General features: G+C 37.0%; 1 protein-coding gene across 1 annotated transcript in view; it reads left to right on the top strand.

Annotated features, from left to right (window-relative positions):
* Window positions 1–26,122, top strand: part of SPOCK3 (SPARC (osteonectin), cwcv and kazal like domains proteoglycan 3) — a 151,706-nt gene extending 125,584 nt beyond the window's left edge. Inside the window, exons 7-11 of the mRNA XM_034411414.3 lie at window positions 6,380–6,496; window positions 17,516–17,737; window positions 20,765–20,827; window positions 21,707–21,844; window positions 23,702–26,122. Coding sequence (XP_034267305.1) covers window positions 6,380–6,496; window positions 17,516–17,737; window positions 20,765–20,827; window positions 21,707–21,844; window positions 23,702–23,856 — 695 coding nt within the window. The 3' untranslated portion in view covers window positions 23,857–26,122. The remainder of the gene's footprint in view (window positions 1–6,379; window positions 6,497–17,515; window positions 17,738–20,764; window positions 20,828–21,706; window positions 21,845–23,701) is intronic.
* The last annotated feature ends 271 nt before the right edge of the window (window positions 26,123–26,393 follow it).

Raw genomic sequence — 26,393 nt, 5'->3', positions numbered from 1 at the left:
TGTCACCATGGTGAAGAGAAGCAGTTGTGAAATGAGTGACACGGTTGTTAAGAATGCTACAATGGGCATAAATGATGACCAGTCATAAGTGCGAAGACCGGTCAAAAGTGCGAGGACCAGTCAGAAATCAATTTTTTCAGCCCTCTGGATAGTCCTTTTGTGCATATGGACTACTCAGAAGGCTGAAAAAGTTATTTTTGACTGGTCCTCGCACTTTTGACCAGTCCTCAAACTTACGACTGTTCTCACATTTTACGTTTTTGCCCTATCTTGTCACCATGATGAAGAGAAGCAGTTGTGAAATGAGTGACATGGTTGTTAAGAATGCCGCAACGGGCATAAATGTGGGGATTGTCATAAGTGCGAGGACAGGTCAAAAGTGCGAGGACCAGTCAGAAATGACTTTTTTCAGCCCTCTGTAGTCCCTATGCAGATAGCCACGTCCACCGGTCACATGACCAGCTAGCCACCCCACCCAGTCACATGATCACTAAGCCACACCCCCAACTAAGCCACACCCACAGAACCGGTTGTTAAAAAAATTGAATGCCACCACTGATCCTAGGTATGTGAAAAGGCACAAATTAGTAAAAGGGATTGATAAAAGAAAAATGTTGAACAATTCAAAACAATCCAGCCTTCATCACAAAACATGTGAACAGTTATAATGAAAGCATAAGTATAATTTCTATGGGCTGTTAACCACAAAGGATAAAGGAATACAAAAGAAAAGTTTCTCAAATTTAAATATTTCAAGTGAAATATTTTATGTAAAACAGCCATAAATAAACTCAAAACAAAAGGCCATAATATTTAACATGAGAACAAAAGGCAGAAAACAAAAACTAATAACTATAAATGAAAGAACAAGAACTACAGAGGTGCCTAAGAGAAATGGCAGTCCTTAAGAGATAGATAGATATATATACGTGTGTGTATGTGTGTTCCAGCATAACTCTGGAAGGCCTCGAGCAATTTTAACCAAACTTGCTACATGGGATGACATACTCTCTGGAAAAAAATACTGTGGGAGTAAGACACCCCTAACACCGCTCAGGGTGAATATAGCAGCTGTACCGCCCAGCTGATAGATTCTGGTGGCCTTCCGCAGCAGCCATGCACCACCCGCTTGGCCGTTCCGGATGGCAAGGAGGACTGTTGCCACCAGATGGGTGTTGGCTCAGGTGGTTACCATGGCAGCCGGCCATGCGCAGCCCCAATGCCACTGGGTGCCGGATAGTGGTTACCGGTAGGTGTGGGCAGTAGGATAGACAGGGGGTAGGGCCCAAAGACTTAAAGTGATTTTGTGTACGATTTTACTTTATAATGTGTATAATGTGTATACTATACGTATGCTTTTAAAAGTCTGCAAGGATTGGGATACATAAATACCCAGGCAACGCTGAGTTATCAGCTAGTATATAATATATAAAATAGGATCTTAGAGGTGTACCAGTTTCTTCTCAATGCCTTCCTTCTCCTTTCAGCTGCCACCACTGGTATTAATTCAAACCACTGAAAGAAGCACAAAATTTAAGATAAACATCTTTCCCCCACCCAAAGAAAAAACCCTGTTCTTAATAAATAAATATCTCAGATCTGTCTTAACCTGTCAGTTCTCCATGCTGTAAATCTTGATAGGATTATATCTATCTATATAATTAGATATTATATATCTAATGCTGTAGTTTTTGATGACAGAATGAGGCATTCTTGACAACAGTATGGAGACAATTTGATCAAATTCCTCTACTGGGTATCTAATTTAATTGAAAACATTTTAAATTTTCTGCTACATTAGTCATGGACAGAATGTCTCTATGTAACATTAATTTAAAGTAGTAAAAAAGATGTACTTCCCTGGTATTTCAGCAGTATTTATATTAATTATCTCATAACATGGAATAATTAGTGTATAAAACTCAAATAGTTAAGTAGCAAATCATATGGCTTTTATTTGCAATTTCTATTCTGTTCTGTTCTAATAAAACAAAAGGCATTTCTTTGTTTTCTCTTTAAAAAAATAAAGAAACAAAGCTGTCATAGAATAGTAGTATCCAAGTAGCATTGGGTTCAGGTTCTTTCCTTCTGCAAACTAATAATTCTGTTTTCTTTCTAGTTTGAAATGATTAACGAGCTGTATAAAGGCTCTGACCATGTAGAGATTCATCTGAGCTGATAAAATAATGTTCTGATTGGAGCGAATTAAAAGTTATTTTAACCTTGTTTCAGAGATATGTCTGTAGGGCCATTACTTGGCTTTCCCAGCAGTTTTTTCTACTTACCTCTTAAGTCTGAAATGGAAGGAAGTTTTACATTGGCTGTCCTACCTTATTATGTGTTTCTATCTTGCAACTACCCGTCATTTAATTTACAAAATGACATGCTGCAACAAAGATAATTAACTTCAATTATTGCCTGAGATAACCAAGATGTCAGATAGCAATCTACCATGCTTCCAATGAGTCTATCTCAAAAGTTCAAGAATGAAGGTGGAATAGAACCACACCATAGATAGTAATAAATTATCTAATTTTCTCCCTAGTTTTGGAACTCCTGGAATTGTTTTCATAAAAAGTTTAAATAAATTTTAGGAACTTTGCGGAAGAGTGACCATGTCATATTGGAATTCAATATAATGCAAACATAATCAATAAAACATAATCAAATCAGTGTCTTAGACTTTAAAAAAGCTGATTTTAACAAACTTGGAGAGTGTTTGGGAAGGATTCCATGCATGAAAATCTTAAAGGAGAACACAATTCAAGAAGCTTAAGAAACACTAAAAAATATAATTACAAAAGCCCAGTTCAGCTCAATACCACTGAAAAAGAAAAACAAGAAATCAAAGAAGAACTCAGCATGGTTACACAAAGAACTCTCTAATAAAGAGAAGATAAGTACAAAAAATGGAAAAATAAGTAAGGTAGAATACCAACAAATAGCCTGAACTTGCAAGGATGAAGACAGGAAAGCTAAGGCTCAGAATGTAGTAAAACTTGTAACAAATGTCAAAAATAATTTTAAAATGTTTCTTTCAACTTATAAAAATAAGGGAAAAAAAGTCAAGGAAACAATTGGTCCACTAACAAGAGAAGATAGCAAGAAAGTAACAGGCAGTAGAGAGAAAGCAGAGTTTTCTTTGCATCTATCTTCATGCAAAAAGGAAAGTTATAACCAGAAGCCAAAATGGGTTTGTCAAAAACAGATTATGCCAAACAAATCTTATTTCATTCTTTGACAAAGTGACTAAATTAGGCAACCAATGAAATGTAATGGACATAATATACATGGATTTCAGTAAGGCATTTGACAAAATAGACCACAACCCACTTCTTGATAAGCTAAAAAAAATATGGGATAGACAGCATCACCAGCAGATTAGCTGACAAATTCCCCCAAAATAAGACATCCCCTGATAATAAGCCCAATCGGGCTTTTGGGCACATGGCAATAAGGCCAAGCGCTTATTTCAGAGTTCAAAAAAATATAAGACAGGGTCTTATTTTCGGGGAAACACGGTAGTATGTATAGAATGGTATAGAATTGTGCTGTGTAGAATTTTGCCAGATTATTTGATAACTAGAAGAGTTGTATGTTTTGAACAGAATCACTTAAAGACATTCTTTCTGTTTAAGGTAAATGTTTTTTCAGCTATTATGCACTCATAGACATCTAAAATTCTATATGTACTCCACGCTGAACTTCTTTTGAGACAACATTCATGTTTTTGATTTGAAGCATCTTATATTATCTAAGTGAAATGACTAATCTTATAACCTGCAGTGCTTTGTGAGATGCATATTTTACATGAGAAATGTTAGACATTTTTTTCATACATGCTTTCTGAGTCCATAGTATGAAACAATACAATACAATAGATTTTGCACTGAAAATTAAAACAATAAAGGAACATATGCAATTCTAAAAATTCTGACTAATCAGTGTATTTCTGTATATTCAAATGCCAACTCCAAATTGCAGCATTTATTTAATGTGAAATCAAATTCAGCAGTTGGTTCCATTTTGCATTTATACATTATGAAAATAATTTACAGGACATGTATGAAAGATTCCCCCCATACTTGTTAAATATGTTATTTTTATGTACCTAGTAATCTTCTAGAATTTTCTGATGGTCAGCTAAAATACATTTGACCTGGGAATTTTATTTATCCATACTTATTATTTTAGTGGTTGCTAGAATTGCTTGTAAGAGCACGACTCAGTATTACACCAAAAGAAAGCACTTCTTGGCAGGTTCCTGAGTGGATTCATCTGATTTAATATGCATTTTTTATTACTGTATAATCTTCCAGAACCTTTACTGTCTGTCTTCGTCATTAAAGATTCATCTGCCAACCTGTTGATTCAAATATCAGTCTGAATTACGTCATCTTGACCTTATTTTAAATCAATGCAGACCAATATGTACTATATAATTTAAGGAGCATACCTTCATGAGAATAGAAAAAAATTTTTTTTTCATTTTAAGAAGGAAACTCTGCAATTGGAATACCTAGCTAGATGTAATCCTTAGTAAACTGCAAACTAAATCTGTCATTCTGGCAGTAGCAGAGCCCATGAACTTAACTGAATTATTTAATATCACATATTTAGCAATCTCTATAGCTATAATTAGGCAATGTGGAGCCAGTAGTGTCAATATGGTTTTTCTCTTAAATAGTTTAAACAGACATCTAATTATTCCTAATATTATTCCTAACTTTCAGGTTTGTCTTGTTTTTTATACAGATACCAGCCATAGTCAGCTGCTCTGTACATTCAATATAATTTTATGTTTTTCACTTCATCTTCTTCCTATGTTCATCACATGTAAAACAAACAGTAGGATGTTATAGAACTGGAGCTCAAGAGTAGTGCCATAGTATCTTTTTTTTTTTTAATTTGATTTATATGCTGCCCTTCTCCGGAGACTCAGGGCGGCTTACAATGCGTTAAGCAATAGCCTTCTTCCAAATTAAACTATTCCAAGCTGCTCTTAATTGTTGTAGTGTTTGCATTTTTGTTTTGTTTGTTTGGGGGGGGGGGAATAGATTAAAAAAAATATCCTTTGAAGCAGTGGTGGAATTCAAATTTTTTTACTACCGGTTTTGTGGGCATGGCTTGGTGGGCGTGATGTGGCTTGGTGGGCATGGCAGGGGAAGGATACTGCAAAATCCCCATTCCCATCCCACTCCAGGGGAAGGATACTGCAAAATCTCCATTCCCACTCCACTCTGGGGCCAGCCAGAGGTGGTATTTGCCAGTTCTCCAAACTACTCAAAATTTCCGCTACCGGTTGAATAGTACCCCTGCTTTGAAGTGTTAGGAGGTTTGTGTTACCCGGAATAAGAATATACTTTTTCCAATTTAGTTCAATACTCTAGCAACTGGAAATGGTTAACTACTAAGCACTCTGACAGCAGCAGAAGCTTAGTTAGAACTAGTTGGAAGAAAACACAGGTCTGTTATGCTCAGTAGTTTCTTGATAGATCAGTTAATTTATTATTATAATTATACTTTATGTACAATTTATTATAATTTATAAAGTGTTTCTTTTATGTGATAAAAACATAGAAACTCTTTGTTATATATTATTCTAGTTTTCAAATTATAAAAATGTTGTATGGTGGTTAATACATCAATATCATATCTTCATTTATTCATAATGTTTCAAATACACAAGGGGTCACCAAGGTGGAAACCTATTAAGATACTTATTAGACCACCTTTGCTTTATCATGATTTCAGCAGGACCTGCATGTAGAACAGTTAATTTATATCATTTGTATCATTATGTCAGTGAGAGCCAACTATAATCAGAGATACACAATACTTTTACTCTGAGATTTTGAAAGTTCCATAATTATGGATCTTGGAGGGAAAATTTTGGGACATACGATATATATCTAAAAACCATGTTTAGCTTAAATAGCATATTTTAATCTCTTTTTCATAAAACTTGAGATTCACTTGAGTTTTATAGACACAAAAAGTTTTCTACCGCGTAGCACATAGTTAAACTGGTGAATTCACTGCCAGTGATTGTAATAAATGGCTATGAGTTTCCAAATATATCCAGTTGGCCACTGTGTGACATCGAAATTTGAATAAAACTAGACAGATTCAACAAGACACTTCTTTTGGGTTTATTTTGCAGTTTTAAAGGATTATAAATAATTTATAAAGGAATAATTGCCAATAAAACTTTTCAAAGGCCTTATGTAAATTACATTTTAAAAAAAAATAGAAAAAAAGGGAATGGAAGTCATAACAAAACGATTGCCTGTGGCTACTTTACATTTATTTACAATATGAAAGATTTAATTTTTAGGCAGCCTGTGGAGATTAAAGGACTTTTTATTTTGCTTTTCAGCGTGTGGTGACTTGGAGTTCAGAGAAGTTGCAAGTAGATTGCGAGACTGGTTCAAGGCCCTTCATGAAAGTGGAATTCAGAAGAGAGCTAGGCTTTTGCAAAGGCCTGAAAGAAGCAGTAAGCACTTAACCATCTTTAATACGTCTCTGGAAGAATTTCTGATTTAGAAGGGATTTTATTTTTCATTAAGCTTCAAACTTTATTTCCTAAACACTTTCTAGGATGCCTTTGATAAATTCATGTCTTAAAATGTTGCTCTGTAGATAATAGAAACAAGTGTATGTATTAGCATGGAACAATATGCACCTAGATTTATCAACAAATTCTGCACGCTTATAAATGTGATGAATTAATTAATTAATTGCCTTTTCAACCTAGCATATAGCACTTTGTTTACAGTATTATTAATTAATTGATTAATTAATGTCCATCAAAGCAGTATGTCCATTAAGCTGAATGTGATTGTGTGTGTGTGTGTGTGTGTATTTGTTTTCTGAGGTTTTCGCGGGTATTTGTATGTAGGTCTTTAGTTATTCGGGTTTTCTCCCGTGTAAAATTGGAAGTATCTTGGCGACATTTCGACAAAGTCTCATTCATCATCTTCAGACTTGCGTTTTCGGCTTCGTGCTTCTAGAAGCAACGTGTGATCGCAGCTGTTTCTTCCTTTTAACTGCCAGTGGGGGTATGAAGTGATTGGGTGGGAGCTTGGCTGTGTTCTGATTGGGTGGAGGTGTGTTCTGATTGGTTGGGGGCTTGGCTGTGCTCTGATTGGATGGGGGGTTGGCTGTGCTCTGATTGGTTGGGGGGGTGTTCTGTTTAGGTGGGGGCTTGGTTGTGCTCGGGTTAGTCTGAGGTGCAGGGGGATTTGAGCTGGTGAGCTGCGTTGCTGTTGTTTGGCTTTGCGTTCGTGGTCATGCCACATCTTCAGGTGGGTGTCAGTTTGCTTCATGTATGGATTGGAGGGGTTTAAAGTGGCTAATGATGCAGCTGTGGTCTGGCTTCTGGTTTGTGGTCGTGCCTCATCGGTGTGGATTTGGGTTTGTTTTTTGCGTGGATGTGTGGTGGTGACATCCTGTGTGGTTTTCATGAGTGTGGGTCTGGTGTCATTCTTAGTGTTGGGAACTCGTTTGTCAATAAGGGCAGGTTTCCAAATGGCTGGTAGGCGGGAGGTATCATCTCGTTTATTCATGCTGTGTGGGCGTTTTTCTATCTCGATGGCTTCTCTGATTATTCTGTTGTTAAAGTGTTCAGTTTTGGCGATAGTTCTGGTCTTTTTAAAGTCAATTTCGTGTCCTGTGGCTTTAAGATGCTGGACCAGGAAAGAAGTTGGTTCCTCTTTTCTGACTGAGTTCTTGTGTTCTTCAATGCGTGCACTTATTCTTCTTTTGGTTTGTCCGATGTATGTGGTGGGGCAGGTGGGGCATGGGATTTCATATACTCCTTGATTTTCTAACTCAATTTTGTCTTTGGGGTTTCTTAGGATGGTGGATATTTTTCGATTTGTGCAGAATGCTGTCTTGATGTTGTTTGTGGAGGATCTTGCTGATTCTGTCTGTGGTGCCTTTTATGTATGGGAGGAGGGCTTTGCCGTTTTCTTTTTCTCAGTCTTGGATTTTAGTGGGGGTTTCTTTTTGGATTAGGTTGGTAATCTTATTTCTTTGCAATCTGTTGGATGTTAGTACGTTAGTGAGAGTGTGTAGTTCGTTTTTTAGGCGTTGTTCGTCAGCAAAGCGTTTTGTTCTGGAGATGAGTGTCTTGGCTACGGAGTTGATCTGTGCTGAGTGGTGGTGTGAGAGTGCGTGCAGATAGTGGTTTGTGTGTGTTTTCTTCTGGTAGATGGTGTGTCGTAGGGAGCCATTGGATTTCTTATAGACTAAGACATCCAGGAAGGGAAGTTGGTTGTTAGCTTCTGTTTCCATGGTAAAGTGTATTTTGGGGTGTAGGCTGTTGAGGCGTGTGAGGAAGTTGTCCAGTTTTTCTTTCCCGTGTGGCCAGATTATGAAGGTGTCGTCTACGTATCTGAGCCAGAGTTCGGGTTTGTGATCAGATTTTTCTAGAGCTTGGGTTTCAAAGTATTCCATATAGAGGTTTGCAATGATAGGTGAGAGGGGTGATCCCATGGGTGCTCCTTCTATTTGTTTGTATTTTTGTCTATTATAGTTGAAGTATGTGTTGGATAGGCAGTGGTTGGTCAGATCTAGGATGTGCTTGGGGGTTATATTTGTTTTGGATAGCTGTCAAGGCTTCTTTGATTGGCACTTGGGTGAAGAGGGATATGACATCAAAGCTCATGAGTAGGTCGCTGGGCTGTAAGTTTTGTTTCTTTATGATCTCTATGAACTGGAATGAGTTTTTTACGTGTGAGGTGATGGATTCTGCATAGGGCTGAAGTTGTTTGGTGAGAAATTTAGGTAGGTTTTGTAGAGGTGAGCCTATGGAGCTGACTATAGGTCTAAGTGGGGTTCCTTCTTTGTGTATCTTGGGGAGACCATAGAGCTTAGGGCATCTGGATGATTTCTCTCTGGGAGTGATTCTTTGCTGGATCTCTTCGCTGATGGGGGAGGCTTTTATTTTGGATCTAGTGGTTTTTTTCCAGATAGGTGGTGGGATCTGTGTTTAGGGATTTGTATGTGGAGTCTTGGATTAGGTTGGTTAATTTAGTTTGGTAGTCAGATGTGTTCATAACTACCGTGGCATTTCCCTTGTCTGCTGGTAGGATTATTATTATTATATTATCAGAACACAGCCAAGCTCCCACCCCCACTGGCAGTTAAAAGGAAAAAACAGCTGCGATCACACACACACACACACACACACACACACACACACACACACACACACACACATATATATATATATATATATATATATATATATATATATATATATGATGCATATTGTACATGTGCATAAAATAAGAATGGGATTTTATGTACGATAAATTTATACATTTTACACATACATAACATGGAAATGGGATTTTGCACAAGCACAATTATTTACATTTTACAAATATCAACTCTCTGGGGAGAAGTCCAATTTTTGGAGTATGGAATTATATCAGGTAGAATTGATTTCACCGATGAATTTTCTCTCAGAAAGCACTGGATAGAACTGCAATGAACTGGCAAATAGGTAATCAATAGCATATGGTAGCATAAAGCTGTTAAATGGTGTTGTCCAGATGTGGGATTTACTTATCTTCCCCACTGGTTCACAAATGTGAGCTCTGTGCATGGGCACAGCCTTCCGTGCATGCGCAGTACTCGTGCAATATGTCAGGGTGGGTGGGCGGAGCCTCCCGCAGTCGCCACTACCAGTTCGCCAGAACCGGCTGAATCCCACCTCTGGTGCTGTCATAACAGAGAAACAAATAAAGCAGAAAATTAGCAGAATTTGTAGTTATTTCTAGGCTATGTTTATGAGATTATGAACAGTGAAAGTGGATTCCTATTGAGGAAGGTTAGGAAGCTTACAGAGAAAACTTACTAGGCAGAGTTTGCAAGCATTAAAACTGGACTCGCCAATAAACAACAAGCCAGTTCCTGTCTGTTGTTTAATAGGTGCCAGCTGTTAACTTCTTTCCTTGTTAATTGCGTTATTTACATTTTTAAAGATTCTGAATATTTGTTCATGTCTGTTTAATTTCAGGTACTTATTTTTAGAAATTTGCATTAGTTATAAATTCTATTATTTTAACTGTATATTATTTCTTTGTGGGATTGCAATGGTGCATATATAATTTATATATTGCATTATAATTCAGCAGTATCAGCAGTAGTAGTAGTAGTAATACACATAGGATCCAGGTTTATATTATTCTATAGGCAGGAATGGAACGTGGTGGCTCAGTGGCTAAGATGCTGAGCTTGTCGATCGAAAGATCAGCAGTTCAGTGGTTTGAATCCCTAGTGCAACGTAATGGGGTGAGCTCCCGTTACTTGTCCCAGCTTCTGCCAACCTAGCAGTTCGAAAGCATGTAAAAAATGCAAGTAGAAAAATAGGGACCACCTTTGGTGGGAAGGTAACAGCATTCCGTGCACCTTTGGCATTTAGTCATGCCAGCAACATGATCACGGAGACGTTTTCGGACAGTGCTGTCTCTTCGGCTTTGAAACGGAGATGAGTACCGCTCTCTAGAGCCGGAAATGACTAGCACATATGTGCGAGGGGAACCTTTACCTTTACCTTTATAGGCAGGAAAGGGAATATTTGAACATGATATCAAGTGGTAGAATTGAGCAGACTATTTATCTAATTCCTGTTCCAAACTTATTTATTTATTTTTATTAAGAAAATATATCTGGCTGCCCAATTCACTCTCAGTGCTTACACTTACAAGGATAGAACAAAATGAAAGAACTAAGCTGTCTTCATATCTCTCACTACTTAAAAATAACTGACCTTCTTTTTTTAAACAAACCATATTATATAGTAGACTAAGTTTCAAAACAATGTTTTGATTCAGCCCCTTTCATGGATTGCTACATTGTAATCAGGGGTGAAATTCACTTACCTTCCCTACCGGTTTGCAAATGTGTACGCGTGCCATTGTCCGCACATAGGCAAAGCCTTGTGCGCATGCACAGAGGTTGAAAATCATTGCAAAAAAGGAACGTCATGATGCCGCGTGGGTGGGCGGGGCTTCGCGCAGTCAGCCCTACTGTATTGCGCGATCCAGTAGGAACTGGCTGAATTTCACTCCTGATTGTAATGGTGAAGAAGTTGGTTCAATGATGGCATGAGTTCTAATGTTGAGAATGTAGGCTCCCCCTCCCCCCAAATTTTCATCCAAAATTGTGGTGGATCATGGATAAGGAACTAAACTCTCCACAAGGAAACAACAATCCAATCCAATATTCTTCCATGAAAGCCAAGTGGATATTTATAACCATGACAGTGTAGGTACCGTACTGGAAAATGAGCCTCCAGATCAGAAGGCATTTAGTTTAAAGAACTTTGGGGAAGAGCAGAAGGCAAATCCGTTCTTTATTATTGAATATAATAAAAATTAAAACTGCTTGCATTTTTGCTGATTATCTGCATCTAAAATTGAAGTTATGCTAAGTGAGGAAAAACTATGTACCACGAAAACCATTTTCATCGAAAGCGAGCTTTATCAATGTTGATCATTGCAAATATTGATCATATACAATTTGTTATTATTTTGGAAATTTTAAAAAACAAATATACAACAACCCCAATGCTCGGTAGTTGAAAAGTCTCCACATTAGTTGAGTTTTCAGAAGCTAGCAACTTGTTTGATTTCAGGAAGACAACCAAATTCATATATTATGTATTTTTCTTATATGCAACTGCCAAGCACTCTTTGGAGTTGTGTATATGATGAAATTCCTTTTTACTCCTTTGTTAGGACTGGTTTTCTCTGATTTAGAAAAGCCTTTGTAAAGTTGGATGATATTTTATATAATGTAGATCTCCTTTCTTCGGCTCATCTCTATTTGTGTTTTTTTCCTGCTAAGTTTCTGTACTTTTGACTTAGTATTATGTATGGTTTTGTAATGTGTTGTAAGCTTCTAAGAATCAATCTATTGCAGCAGAAAAATCCCAGTCAAAAGTGCATCATATAACCAGGAAAGCATCCTTTTGAAACATGACAAATTGATCCCAGCCTAATGAAAACCACTATCGTATACCTAGTTATGATTCTTTTTTCACCTAAATTTCAAATACATTTTGGTTTAAATGTAGGCATTTTTCTTCTGATAAAAATATGAGCTGCACACGTGCATGTCTTAATTATTGTTCTTTAATGTTTATTTTTACTCCTTAATCACAGGCTATAAACAGTGCTGAGTAGCTAATCATTTTGTCTCTCTGACAGAAATGGGCGGCTGAGCATAAGACAAGTAGTTTGCTTAAAACTATATAATATTTTGTTACTATTCTGAGAAGTGAATCAAGTCCCTCCGTGTTCATGTGCTTAACCCTTGTTACACATGCTGTGGCTAGGGCAGTGATCAGGGGGTCAAACTTTTATTTATAGATTTAATTTGCTTCAATTCATCAGCTACTAAATCCTCTGTTGATCCCTCCACTCATCAGTATTTAATGCCAGATTCTTTTGTCAAAGTCCTGTTGCAACTTAATCATTCCAGATTATCAATATCGGGAAAAGATACACACTTTTTGACTAAAATTGTAAGTACCGTATTTTTCAGAGTATAAGACACATTTTTTTCCCTCCTAAAAGAGGCTGAAAATTTGGGTGCGTCTTATACTCCAAATGTGGCTTTCTCGAAGCTTTTTTTCAGCCCTAACAAGACACTAGCAAGTGAAGCAATCTACCTCCGACTCTCAGCTGTGCTTTAGAAGCTTTTTTTCAGTGAAGTGATCTTCCCCAGCTCCCTCCGACTCTCAACTGTGGAGCTTTTTTTTCAGCCCTAAGGAGGCGCTAGCGAGTGAAGCCATCTCGGTGGTTTGCCTGCTTTTCTCATTGCTTCTCTCTCCAAAGATCAGTTGTGCTTTAAAAGCTGTTTTTTATCCCCAAGCAGGAGATAAAAACCAGCAAACTAATGTGCTGAAGCTGACCAGACTAAGGACACTAGCCAGATGAATACCTGGTAGGCAGATTTTTTTTCCCCTAGTTTCCTCCCCAAAAACTAAGCTGCATCTTATACTCGGGTGCGTCTTATACTCTGAAAAATATGGTAGTTCAGATTCTGGCTGTTGATTGTAAATGGAGAAAATGTGGTTCAAAATTTATTAATATAAAATAAGGTCATGAATTTGCTCTGTGGCTGTAAAGTAGCAAATGTCTTTTTAAAAAATCTTTAGTTTTTGGCTTTGAAAAGAAAAGACATAGAGCCACCAGTGGTGGTATTCAGATTGGTTCAGGCAAACCGGTATTGGCAACCTGCCATCCTATTTAGCCACGTTTTCTAAGCCGCATGTATGCGTGCAAGCCGCCCGCATGAGCAACGCGCATGAGCAAAGCGCATGCGCGCACGCTCACATTTTTGGTGCATGGCAAACTGGTGGCAAAATTATGTGAAACCCACTTCTGAGAACCTATTTATTATACATGCATCCTTATAGATAAAAAAAAAGAATAAGGTAGTCCTCAACTTACAATTATGTGACCGTTTGAAGTTAAATGGCACTGAAAAAAGTGACTTATGACCATTTTTCATACTTACGACTGTTGCAGAATCCCAGTGGTCACATGGTCCAAAATTCGGACACTTGGCAAATGGTTCATATTAGCAACAGAACTTTTGGGCTCAGTTGTGGTTGTAAGTCAAAGACTACCTGTACCTGTGGTCAAATTTTAGTGTTATTATAATGCATTATAATTGCTAATAGTGGGAATGACAAGGCCTAAAAAATGCAAAGGTATTTATAGTAATGTCTGGAATGTTGCATTTTTTTCTGAAAGGAAGAAAACAGAACAAAATGAAATTAATGGGCTACTATATATATAAAATTGGTAAAAGGCCTATTCTATGACCAAACCACTGTTTTTTCCTGCCCCCCCCAAATCAATCTGGCCCATCAAAGCTTTTTCCCAAAGAGACATCTGTATATTTTAACTTGCATTAGCTTATCTCAACGAAATACATGAAAAACTTAATTTTTAAAAAAAACTTTCTAATGACCTACTTTCCTTTTCAAATGCTTAGCTCAATCATGTTGTTCATCCTGAAGAAAATCTCTGTTCTAACATAATCTAGAGCACATACAATATAAACTGAACATGAGAAAAAATGACGGAAATGCTATATACAAAACTTCCTGTACATTCTTTTGTGAAATTCTGATGCATTTCTTATTAAAATTATATTTCATATTTATTGTATTTATTCTGTTCGTTAACATTGTTTTTAAGTTCATACAGGGATATGGGTGATTTTTTAAAAAAAAAACCAGATAAGTTCCGATTTCAAGCTCTTTTTTTTTTATTGAAAAGTTCTACAGAAAAAAAAGATTTCCCCCCCCCCCAATATTCCCCCCACCCTTTTCCCTCCCCGCCTCCCACCCTCCCCGCCAGACTTCCCAGAGCAAAATACAAGGTATTTCAGTTAACAATCATAAGCTAAATTAACCTATCTATCCTTGGACTACTAAATCCCCCCCTGAAACCTTAACTCCACTATGGATAACATAATTTCAAGCTCTTGATGTATGAAATATGCTCCTGTTCTGGTTTGGGAATCTGTTCTCATTTCCTGATTATTTTTTTTAAAAAAAGGTCATTGCCAGGAGGGATGATTTATAATGTGTACCACAACAACAGTCTAGTATAGGGGCATGTCCCAGATTAGGGCACAAGAGATCTTTTTTGCTTCAAAATGAATATAAAATGTAAACATATTCACAATCAAGCAATTGCTTTAATTAGTTTTAATATGTTTTCAGAGAGAGGGAGGGAGGGAGACCCATAAACAGAATAAATAAACATACTAATTAACTTATACATTGTTAACTTATACATTACTAAATAATTCTGTGTTTTCTTGCAGCTAGAGATCCTTTATTAAACTTTTAGGTCTAACAACTTTTTTCCATATGTGTATTTTCAAATTTAATAATCTTTAGCAACTATTTGTTCAGAATAATAACCAGATGTGTTTTATGAAATATTCACCAAGTTGCTGCACTAATTATGGCATTAATTAGTTTTATATCTATAGAAATTTTAATAAAATGTTATTAACCAGAATACAGCAACTGGCCATATAAAAGTATCGTATTTGCACAATGTGATGTGATCCAGAATGCCAGCACCTACTGTACTTGCCTGCCAAAATTAAAACTCTTGTTTCAATCTTCTCGTTTATTTTTTTTATTGGAGTTATGTATATAAGGAGAACTTTTCCTTTGCCATGGAAATACTTTGAATTCTTTCACTAGATATAGTGAACTTGAATTAATACAAACCAAGAGTGAATGTATATCTTATAGTAACTGATATTTTTCCTTGGTGTAAAAAGTTTAGGGAAAAAAATTGATCCTTGATTCATTAAACCAACATTGAAGAAAGGAAACAGTATACTATATTCTGTCTATACCATAGTTATAAAGTTATAAAACTGTAAGTATTAATGTGTATCTTCTAATACACAGGAAAACAAAGAAGGAGTATAGATATGCACTACATAATTTTTCTAGAGCCTTCTATTTCTTAAAATAGTCTATAAGTACGTTATCCATGGTAAATGTACTCCAGGTACCATATAGATCTGTATGATTTCCAGAAGACACTCAGGGTATTTTCTTAGGATAATGGCAGGCAGTTCTACCATGAATCTCAGCAACCTCTCAAATATGGAAATGATGGAAATATTGAGGGTAATCTTCGTCAGATTTAATTTACTAAAAAAATGTGTGAGATGAAATACAGGAGCCATATCTAGAGGGAAGGCTGGGCTGCATGACTGTTTTCAGTTTTTTGTGACAAAGTGGCAAAACATCTAGTTATTTGTGTTCTTAATGCAATTGGAATAGTACAACATGCTCCACAGAAACTGCCCTTGAAAACAAACCAGAGATTATATTGGTGCAGAGTATATTGATCTGTATTCTATTAGTAGAAGAAAATACATGTACCTCAAGTTGTACTGCTCACAGTTCTGTCTAACAACCAAGTTCAGAGACTACCAAGGACCCCACAGCCTGTATTTGGCAACTGTGACATATTTGTAGGATGACTACGTACTGTATATCTTGCAGATGTTACTTACATTAGTTGCCGGTGTGTTTCTAAATTCAGTTCAATAAATTAACAATTTATTGCTGTTAATAATCCATAAAGCCTACTGTATAGGATTTGAGTTACCTACAGGATCATAATCTCCAGAGGCAATCTGTCCATCTGCTCCAATTCAGCCATGCAGTGCCTACAGGTATCACTTTGGAGAGTAAGAGAGACTAGAACACGGGTGTCAAACTCAAGGCCCAGGGACCAGATCTGGCTCAGGGGATGCTTAGATCTGGCCCGCAGGGCTGCCCTGGAAATAGCGAGGACTGGCCCATCGTGCCTCTGCAAGTGAAAAACAGAGCTCAGGAATTCCGTTTTCACTGGCAGAAGGTTGCAGGAGGCCGTTGCAGCTGAAAATGGAGCTCCCGAGCTCTGTTTTTGTTTTCAGAGCGCTCGGGCTGCCACAGGCACCCCCGACACAAGTGACGTCAAGCTGGCCTTGCCCACACTGGCCATGCACACCCTGGGCCCCTGAGGTCAAACACAACCCTGATGCAGCCCTCAATGAAATCGAGTTTGACACCCTTGGTCTAGAATCTGGAAACAGGATTTCTTAAAGGTGGCCCATTTCCTCTGAAACTTACGCAAACATACCAAGCCATGATGACTCATATATTAGTAATATTTTATATAATGTTAAAAAAGCTGCAGAACGTTTGGTAGTTGAAGATCATGCTTTCAACTCGCGAAGCATTCCTGACCTCTCGAGTTGCCATAGGCGGGGGATGGGTGGGGAATACAACATCGCAGCTGCATTGAGGAACTTGCATTTCAGTCAAAATAAAGCACATTCCAGCTGGCCAGGTCAAGGTCATATCCATGCAGACCCATAGTGTCCGGAGGGAGGGATCTCTACAACCCACGAAATTGCTTCGTTGGAGAATGTGACTGATGACACATCTTGGGGGGAGGGAGAAATAGGGTCAGAGCTGGGATGCGAATTAAGTGAAGCCAGAGTTGGTCCGTGCCGACATGAAGCTCCTCATAAATAAGTGGATCTCTTTTGAAGCTTGGCTTGAGGCTCATGATTTAATTAGGGCATCAGTTGGAACCCTGACACATGCTATGTAAGGCCATTTTAGCAGGGTTTTTTTTTTAATGAATTAATGAATTATTAAATTAATTAAATTAATTTTAATTGCAATTCATGTTTTTTGAATTTTTGAATTTTTGAAGTTGCCAATTACCGGGTTTGTTTTAAATAATGGTTAAAATATTTCGTGTTGCTGCTATTTAGTAATCCTTTCAAATTTTGCATCACCTAGTACCCTTGCTAAATGCCATTAGTACAGACCTGATCTGAGTTTTATGGTATAAAATAGTTTCTGTGAGAAAGGACACCACTGAATATGTTGATATGTGTGTCAGCTATGTTTGTATTAGTGAATTAATTGCTTGGTGTTTTTGCCTCTTAGGATTTGATACCAGCATTTTACCAATTTGCAAGGACTCTCTAGGCTGGATGTTTAACAGACTTGATACAAACTATGACCTACTTTTGGACCAATCAGAACTTGGAAGCATATATCTTGACAAGAATGAGCAGTGCACCAAGGCATTCTTCAATTCTTGTGACACTTACAAGGACAGTTTAATATCAAACAATGAATGGTGTTACTGTTTCCAAAGGCAGCAAGGTGAGCAATTAAAATAATATTCAAACAGTTGAAAGCTATGGAAAAATGGAAAATACAATATGCCTTATGGCAGTTTAAGCTGGTTCTTAAAAATACAGTGCAACAGCATATATACAACAAAAGAGTTAAATCCATACATAAGCAAACATTCTCCTATCCTAGATTAATTAGTATAAGAACAAATTCCAAAAGGGTTACTCAAGGAATTAAACACAAAAAGTGTTTTGTTGTTCAGTGAGTTCAAAACTCAAAATGCTTTAGATAGTTTCTTACTCAGTACATGGATATTACTATATATATTGTAGATACAGATATCATTGATACATATAGTCATGAAATAATGATAAAAAGATATAAAGCTAATTATTTAACTGTGAAATATTTAGCTGGGAAAATATTTACATATTTAAATAAATATTTATATTTACATAAATATTTATTTATATTTATATTTATTCTGCTAAACAAATAATTCCCTCAACACTGTCAAACTATTTACTAAGTCTGCATTACTATTAATATTTTCATCGTTCCTATCACCCATCTCCTCCCACTTATGACTGTATGACTGTAACCTTGTTGTTAGTATCCTTAAGATTTATATTGACTGTTTCCTTATGACTATCATTAAGTGTTGTACCTTATGATTCTTGATGAATGTATCTTTTCTTTTATGTACACCGAGAGTGTATGCACCAAGAAAAATTCCTTGTGTGTCCAATCACACTTGGCCAATAAAGAATTCTATTCTATTCTATTAAGCCACGCCATGGCAAACCTATCTAAATATTTTGAATAATCATCCTGTATTTGGTTGCTGCTTGTCAAGTCTGGGCCATCTACAACACGGGTGTCAAACTTGTGGCGTCACGTTGCTGTCACATGATGTCTTGCAATGTTTTTCCCATTTACGGAGCTGCGCATGGCCTGCACATGATGCATCTGGCCCATTGGCCCCCAGTTTGACACCTCTGATCTACAAGGTTATCCAAGAATTTTGAATATAGCAGAGTAGTAGAGGACTTTTTACTTGAAAGTGAGCATTTAGTTACTTCTTTGTTGTCTGAGTCAACCAACCAATATCACCATCTCTATGGTGCAATAGTGAAGATCAAGGATTAGGGAATGGTTCTGTCTTGGGTCTAGGACAAACTTGCCACAGCCAACTTGCTTCAGTCACCTTGCTGCAGCCAACTCGCTGTGGGACAACTTGCTGCAGGACAAGTGTCAAAGAAATGATGGAATAAAATCATTAACAAAAGGAGGGATAAAACGAAACGTGGATGGAAAAATTAAAATAACTTTTTAATTATTTTAAATAAATTGAATTGTTGAATTGTTCCATGGTGAGTTGTCCTGTGGCAGGTTGTCTCATGGTCAATTGGCCATGGAGAGTTGGCCCATGGGGAGTTGGCCACAGCAAGTTGGCTGGATGAGTTGGCCACTGCAAAAAGGCAGCAGCAAGTTGTCCCATTCCATTTTGTCTTGTACTGGAGAGGTTGATAGACTTCCCTATCCTATTCCTGGGGATTTATTCTCAAAAAATACAATGGCAAGTCATGTACAAAGAAGGCACCATCTAGTCAAACGCTGGTTTCAATGAGTAATTCTCTCAATGGAAGTTAGAAGCTTGTGTACTTTTGCATTTTCTCCCTGGAATATAGATATGGGACTAATGTTTTGCCTCTGCAGAATAGTTACTGTCAATTTCAGCTAAATAAATATGTTCTGCTATTTTTCAATAATGTTTTTTCGAATACTTTAAATTGTCAGTTATTATATAAGATATATTTTTGACAGATTAAATATTAGTATGTTTTAAAACTCTTCTGGTTGTTTGTCGAATTTTGTATAGTTTGGATAAGCAAATGTATGTATACATGCTATCACACATATATAAATACATGAAACAATAGAAATAAAATGTACATGAGTAAACGGAATGATTTTTTTATAATCTAAAATGTACTCTATATACATTAATTATTTTAATAGAATTTATTACTGGAAAATATGATGATATAATGACATTCCTGACTATCTTTGTAAAAATTAAACTAATTCAAAGAAATTAGGTCTACTGTATGATATCTATTATTAATAGATATAATATATATTATAATATATACTGTATACAGTATAACTAAATAATATATTTAGTTATCAGAAGTAATATATAAATAGCAGGGCAAACCTGCACTTGTCATACTTTGTTTAAAAGAACCTTCTTCAGTCCAATGGTTCCAAATGTATCAATATGTATTGTTGTTGTTGTTAGTTGCGAAGTTGTGTCCAACCCATTGCAGGTCCCCATGGACAACATTTCTCCAGGCCTTCCTGTCCTCTAACATTCTCTGGAGTCCATTTAAGCTTATGCCTACTTCTTCAGTGACTCCATCCAGCCACCTCATTCTCTGTCATGCCGTTCTTCTTTTGCCCTCAATATTTCCCAGCATTAGGCTCTTCTTCAGTGAGTCCTTCCTTCTCATTAGGTGGCCAAAGTATTTCAGTTTCATCTTCAGGATTTGGCCTTCTAAAGAGCAGTCAGGGCTGATCTCCTCTAGGACTGACCGGTTTGATCGCCTTGCAGTCCAAGGAACTCACAGGAGTCTTCTCCAGCACCATAGTTCAAAGGCCTCAATTCTTTGGCACTCAGCCTTTCTTATGGTCCAACTTTCACAGCCATACATTGCAACTGGGAAAACCATAGCCTTGACTATATGTACTTTTGTTGGCAGGGGTGATGTCTCTGCTTTTTAGTATGCATCAATATGTATGGAAAGACCCAAACTGGGAAAGGTTGTCCTATGGCATTTCAGTGCTCATAAGCAGAGGCAGAATCAGAACATTTCTGTAATCCAGTCTCGAAAAATGATTTGCAAACCAAGTTTAGTGACTATCTTCTGGATAAGAAGTTTAAAATGATAATCAAACATTTTAAAATATTTGAAAGAAACTTATAAATTGAGCAAAACTTTCTTCAGTTGTCATACTTGCTAAATTTTAATATGCCTGATGTTATTTTAGATCCACCTTGCCAGTCATTACTCAGCAACATTTACAAACAGCAAGGGGGAAAGAAATTTCTAGGTAAGTTATATGTTATTTTTTGAAGCTTTTTTTTTTTTTTTTGCTTACACAATATAAATAATTCTAGTGAAACTGCAATACAAAATTAACATGAATCCTAAAATAATCAACCAAAATTCTATTAACAGAATGTATAAACACATTGAAAGCTATTAAAATTATTTCATTATTAGTTTGAAGATAGTAAAAAATTAAAAGTGTCCCTACAGGTCTTATTCCACTAGTCTTAGCAGTGCTCATCTTCATTTCTTTAAGCCATTCAGCCAAGGCTTCCCAAAGATGTTTCCGAAGTCATGTGGCCATCATGACATCATGCCACAGCACAAAACATATGGTGAAACACTGAATGCTGTTGCCTTTCCACTGAAGTACCTATTTATCTACTTGCATTTACATGCTTTTGAATTGGTAGACTGGCAGGAGTTGAGGCAAGTGATGGGAGCTCACTCTGTCAATTGGTGGTAGGACTCAAACTGCCGGAGCACAGACCTTCTCCCAAATCTTTTAAGCTACGGACCTACCGTGCCTCCCCTTGAAGATAGTGCTGTTATTTTAAACTATTGCTAGAATGGCCATTTTACTTTTAAAACACTACGACTAGGTAATACAAAAGTAAATTAAAGTAAAACAACATTTTTGGATAATTTTTATTAACTCTATTTTGTAAAGCTATGCTAATTAAAGGGTATAATCTTTCCTCTTTTTTTTTTTTTTGCATAGCAACCAATCTCTTTCAGGACATATTGACTTGATATTTAAAAGAAATTCAGGAGAAAGAGTGCTTATACTAAAGTAAATATCCATTAAATGTTATGAGATGCTTCATTGGAGTCATAATATAAAAGCCGCAAAACATTTGTGATTTTTTGTCTTGTTCAGGGCAGTATATTCCTTTATGTGATGAAGATGGCTACTATAAACCAACTCAGTGTCATGGAACTGCAGGTCAGTGCTGGTGTGTCGACAGATATGGCAATGAGGTAACAGGATCCCGAACACATGGAGCTGCAGATTGTGGTAAGTCTCCAAAACATCCCATTAAAACTGTGTGCTAATTCCAGCATTGCAATAGCTAATTTTGAAGGTTTTTAATCTAAACTAATTTTCCCAACTTGAGGGTGAGCACATACAGTATATTAAGTTATAACTTCTATCTCTACCACTTTATGTTAGACAGATACCATATTGGGAAAGGCTGATTTGGAGACTAATTTGGAAAGGATTTGGGGGCTGAGAATTGAGCATATGCCTCAAATAATCTACATGTCACATTCAAAGAAGACATCAGACTGACACTTTCTCACTTATCTTAATCTTTATCTTGGACCATTAACTTTTCATATAAATAATGAACTAATAAAAGAATATTGTGTTGAATCAGTTTTATGAATAGATTGCAATGAATGCTATCATAATTACAGACTCATTAAATCATTGAGCAAGTTCATATCACCTATTTTTGCTTGCCTTCAGAAGAAGCCATTGCTTTCTGCTTACAATAATTAACCTTAATTTTAATAAGTTTCTCTTCTACTTGAGGTACAAGATACTTTATATAATTTACCATTTACTTAATTGAAAACTTTCTTTGCCAAATTAATGTTTTGTCGTGTTTAGCCCCCCAGGGAAAGGATGATGGGAATATATTACTCTAAAACAACAACCTTAGGCTGCCATGTAATGGTATTCTGTGCACAATAGAGACCCTATACATTCTCTGCCCCCCCTGATTAAAGTTCTGTTATGTTGCTAGAGAACCTTAACTGGAAAGAATAAAAATGTAAAGGTTGGATAACCAATCAGCAAATCATGCTTTTCTTCTCTAGGCAGTTAATATCATCATAGAGTTCTTCAGAATTCAAATGAATTCTAATGAATCGATTGAGGAGGGGTTGTGGTACTTCATTTCAGTATAGTTCAGTTCAGCAGGTACTGTAGGTCTCTGATGATTTATTAAAATAGTATTTATCTAGAAAGACCTGGGAAAAGATTCACTGCTCCAGCTTGAAGAGCAAGGGGCAGCTTTGGGAAGAAAACCTTTGCATGGATTAATCTGGTGCACCAGTTGTGCCCATTCATAGATTGAGAGATCTGTCAGAAAGTCACTCGTCCCGTAATCTCAAGACTGGATTACTTCAACAGGCTGTACGTGGGATTGCCCTTGAAAATTATTTGGAAGCTACAAATGGTCAAGAATATGGCAGCACAGGATGGTATTTATATATCACAGGCAGGTCTGTGTGCCATTGCTGTTTTGTATATTGCAGTGGTTGCCAGCCAGTTTCTGTGTGCAATTCAAGGTGAGGATTATCATATAGAAAGACCCCCATAGCTCGGGGCCTGACAGTTATCTGATAACTCCAAGTGTTTTTGCCTTCTGGAATAGTATCCCTCCCCTCACTTCCGATAAACACTCTGAGGATGTTCCATAAATGCTGGAAAGGCCTGGAGACAGGGTGCTTACTGAATCCTTGTTGATTTTAATGTTTTTGGTATTGTTCTATTTTGGAAGGCATTATGTTGTGTTTTTCTGGACATTCACGATCATTTTCTTTTGCTTTTGTTTTAATTGTTTGTACTTATTTATTTTCTGTATATTATTTTTACACATAACTCCTAAGTCAAGGGAACAAACATATGCAACACACCTTCCTCCTCCTATTTTCCCAAAACAGCTCTCATGCCTAAGGCAGGATTAGAATTCACGTTTCCCGCTTTCTAGCTTAGTGCTTTAACCACTAGGTCTCTAGGATTAATTCCAAAAAAATAAATAAAAATAACAATCCTGTTGGACACTTAACACAAAGAAACATTAATTGTGTGTGTGTGTTTGTGTGTGTTACCTATTTATATATTTTCCTCTTCGTTGTGTAGATTTAGAGACATCGGGGGATTTTGCGAGTGGTGATTTCCATGAATGGACAGATGATGAGGATGAGGATATCATGAATGATGAAGATGAAATAGAAGATGATGATGATGAAGATGAGGGTGATGATGATGATGATGACCATGAGGGATACATTTGATTTTCTTAGCTGTGACTAATTTGTCTCTAAAATTTACAAGATGCTATCCCAGAAATTCTTCTACCTTCAGAGGTCAAATGGAATCAAATCTACATGTATATTTTGTATGATTATTTGAAACACTGCAGCTGGACATTTTTCGTTTAAATGAAAATCATTCTATTATGTGTTGTTTTTATATACCACTCAGCAGAAGAAATGCACTGTGTAGCCTCCTAGGTGGGAAAATAGATACTTGAGATGTGTGAGATAGTGAAAAACAAGCAAACCCCAAGATAACTTTAAGGACAACTGCTGTTTCAGAATCTAAAGGCACACTTCCAGCAGACCAGTGCTCCATTATAAAGCAGTTTTCTCGTGATGTCAGGGACATTTTTCAGAATGTGCATGAGCAAGAGAAGGAAGCTTGAACATGTCATCAGCTTACTGTATATTAGAGCAGCAGAGAAATCTATAAGAGGACACGAAGTGCCAGGTACTCTTTTTCTGTTTTGAACTGTTATGTTTTCAATTTCCAAATTATTAGGACCTTGAAATGATATGTCAGTGATGGCTAACCTTTTATTGCTTGGGTGCCAAAAGCGCAAGCGTAATAGTGCGCACCCATGTGCCCACACCCATAATGCAATGCCCCCATGCATGCCCCACCACCTGTGCAGGCGCGCACAATTCCCCCCTCCCCCGTGCTGCCCTTTCCCCCTGTGCAGGCCCGTGCAACCCCCCCCACACACACACACACCGTTTTGGGCCTCCCTGAAGCCTCCGGAGGCTGGAAATGGCCTGTTTATGGACTTCCGGTAGGCCCATTTTTCACCCTCCACAGGCTCTGGAGGCTCCAGGAAAGCGAAAATGGCCTTCTACGGCCCTCCGGAGGCTGGAAACAGCCCATTTCCGGACTTCTGGTAGGCCCGTTTTTTTGCCCTCCCAGAACCTCTGTGCGAGCCCTGTACTTACCTGACATCCAAAACAGGCCACATGGAGACTCCTGGCAGGGGCAGGCGGCATGGGCATGTGCGCGCATCTCCCGCATGCGCGGCAGAGACCCGAAAATCAGCTGGCCGCGCGGTGGAGCTGATCTAGGATGACGGCTCGCGTGCCCGAAGAAATGACTCCACGTGGCACACGTGCCCTAGGTTCGCCATCATGGTGATATGTGTTCATTCTCTAAAGTGGGGGTGGGGCATTCTGGCCCCTTTATGACTTGTGGATTTCAACTCCCAGAATTCCTGAGCCAGCATGGTTGGTTGAAGTCCATAAGTCATAAAAAGGAGATAGCTGCCAACCCTGCTCTAAAGCTTGACTCCTAGTAACTATATGGACGGGCCCATGTTGTTTAGGGAAAACAAAATGGAAATGTCTGCCATAGATCTCCAAGAACTTTTTGATTTCCCAATCTAATATACTGCCATAGTATTCCCCCTTTCAAAAATTAACCAAGGCTAATCTGTTTAGCCTTTCTGAAATCAACTAGAAATAAATTCAGTCAATCCCAAAAAACATAGACCGAGGGGTTTTATTTTGTTCCTTTCTCCTGTCCTGAGTAAAACTTTCCATAAAGTTTGTGTTTCTGTGTTACTGTAACTGATAACGATGACACATGTCTGGATAATTGTTTTTTGAACTATGGCTTTTTTCGTTTTTAAATGGTCCTAAACATTTCTCTTCTAATTTATCCCTTTTTGCTATTAGTTCAAAACTTTAGAGGAGCTATTGTAAGGTGCCTTGCAAAATAGTAATAGAAAGATTTATAGCATGCATACTGAAATAAAATTATGAGGCAGTAGCCAAGCATTTCCAAATTCCAAATTTTATATCACTATAAGTGCTGCTGCTGTTATGGAGAATATTTTTTTTCTCCTCTGCCCCAATTTTTACATAATTGCCATACAGAATGCATTATAATTCTTAAATAGAGTTGCATTCACAATTTGACTATAGACAAAATTATTTTAATCACTATTTATGTTAGCATGTTAATTGTGTAACATTTTGAGATTCCACTACCTTCATTCATATCAAATTATGGCTTCATGCCTTAATGAAATTGACAAAACTCTGTGTAATTATGCAAGCAGTTGTTTAATTTCAACTCTGCATTATCATTTTCCCTAATTTTTAATCTGCAATTAATTGAAATAAAGTTTCTTTGCATTTGATTAAATAGATTTAATATTAAATTTAATGATTATCTTATGTAACATTAAAATAGTTTTTCTTTTTATGTTCATGTATAGTTTACAAAATAAAGACTCTTGTAACCATCTTTTATTCAGAGTGCTGTAATGTTTGTTATAGAATTAAGGGAACAGATACTCTAAGCATTTTTGTATTAATCAATATTGGAACTAGATGAAAAAGCAGCAATCCAAGCAATAACATTTGCATCTCCATATACTTTAATGTGATTTTCAACAAAGGCTTTTATTTTATTAAATGCATATAACTATTGGAAAATCTCCCTGTGCTCAGTTGTTATTAGGTAAGATTGTAACTTATTGTGAGGCTAATTAAAATATTCAATTTGCAATCTTAAACAT

This window comes from Pantherophis guttatus, chromosome 8, assembly GCF_059756535.1.
Source record: "Pantherophis guttatus breed Tessera chromosome 8, ASM5975653v1, whole genome shotgun sequence".
NCBI lineage: Eukaryota > Metazoa > Chordata > Lepidosauria > Squamata > Colubridae > Pantherophis > Pantherophis guttatus.
Note: the sequence above shows the minus strand (reverse complement) of the source record. Positions and strands in the feature narration are given on the sequence as shown.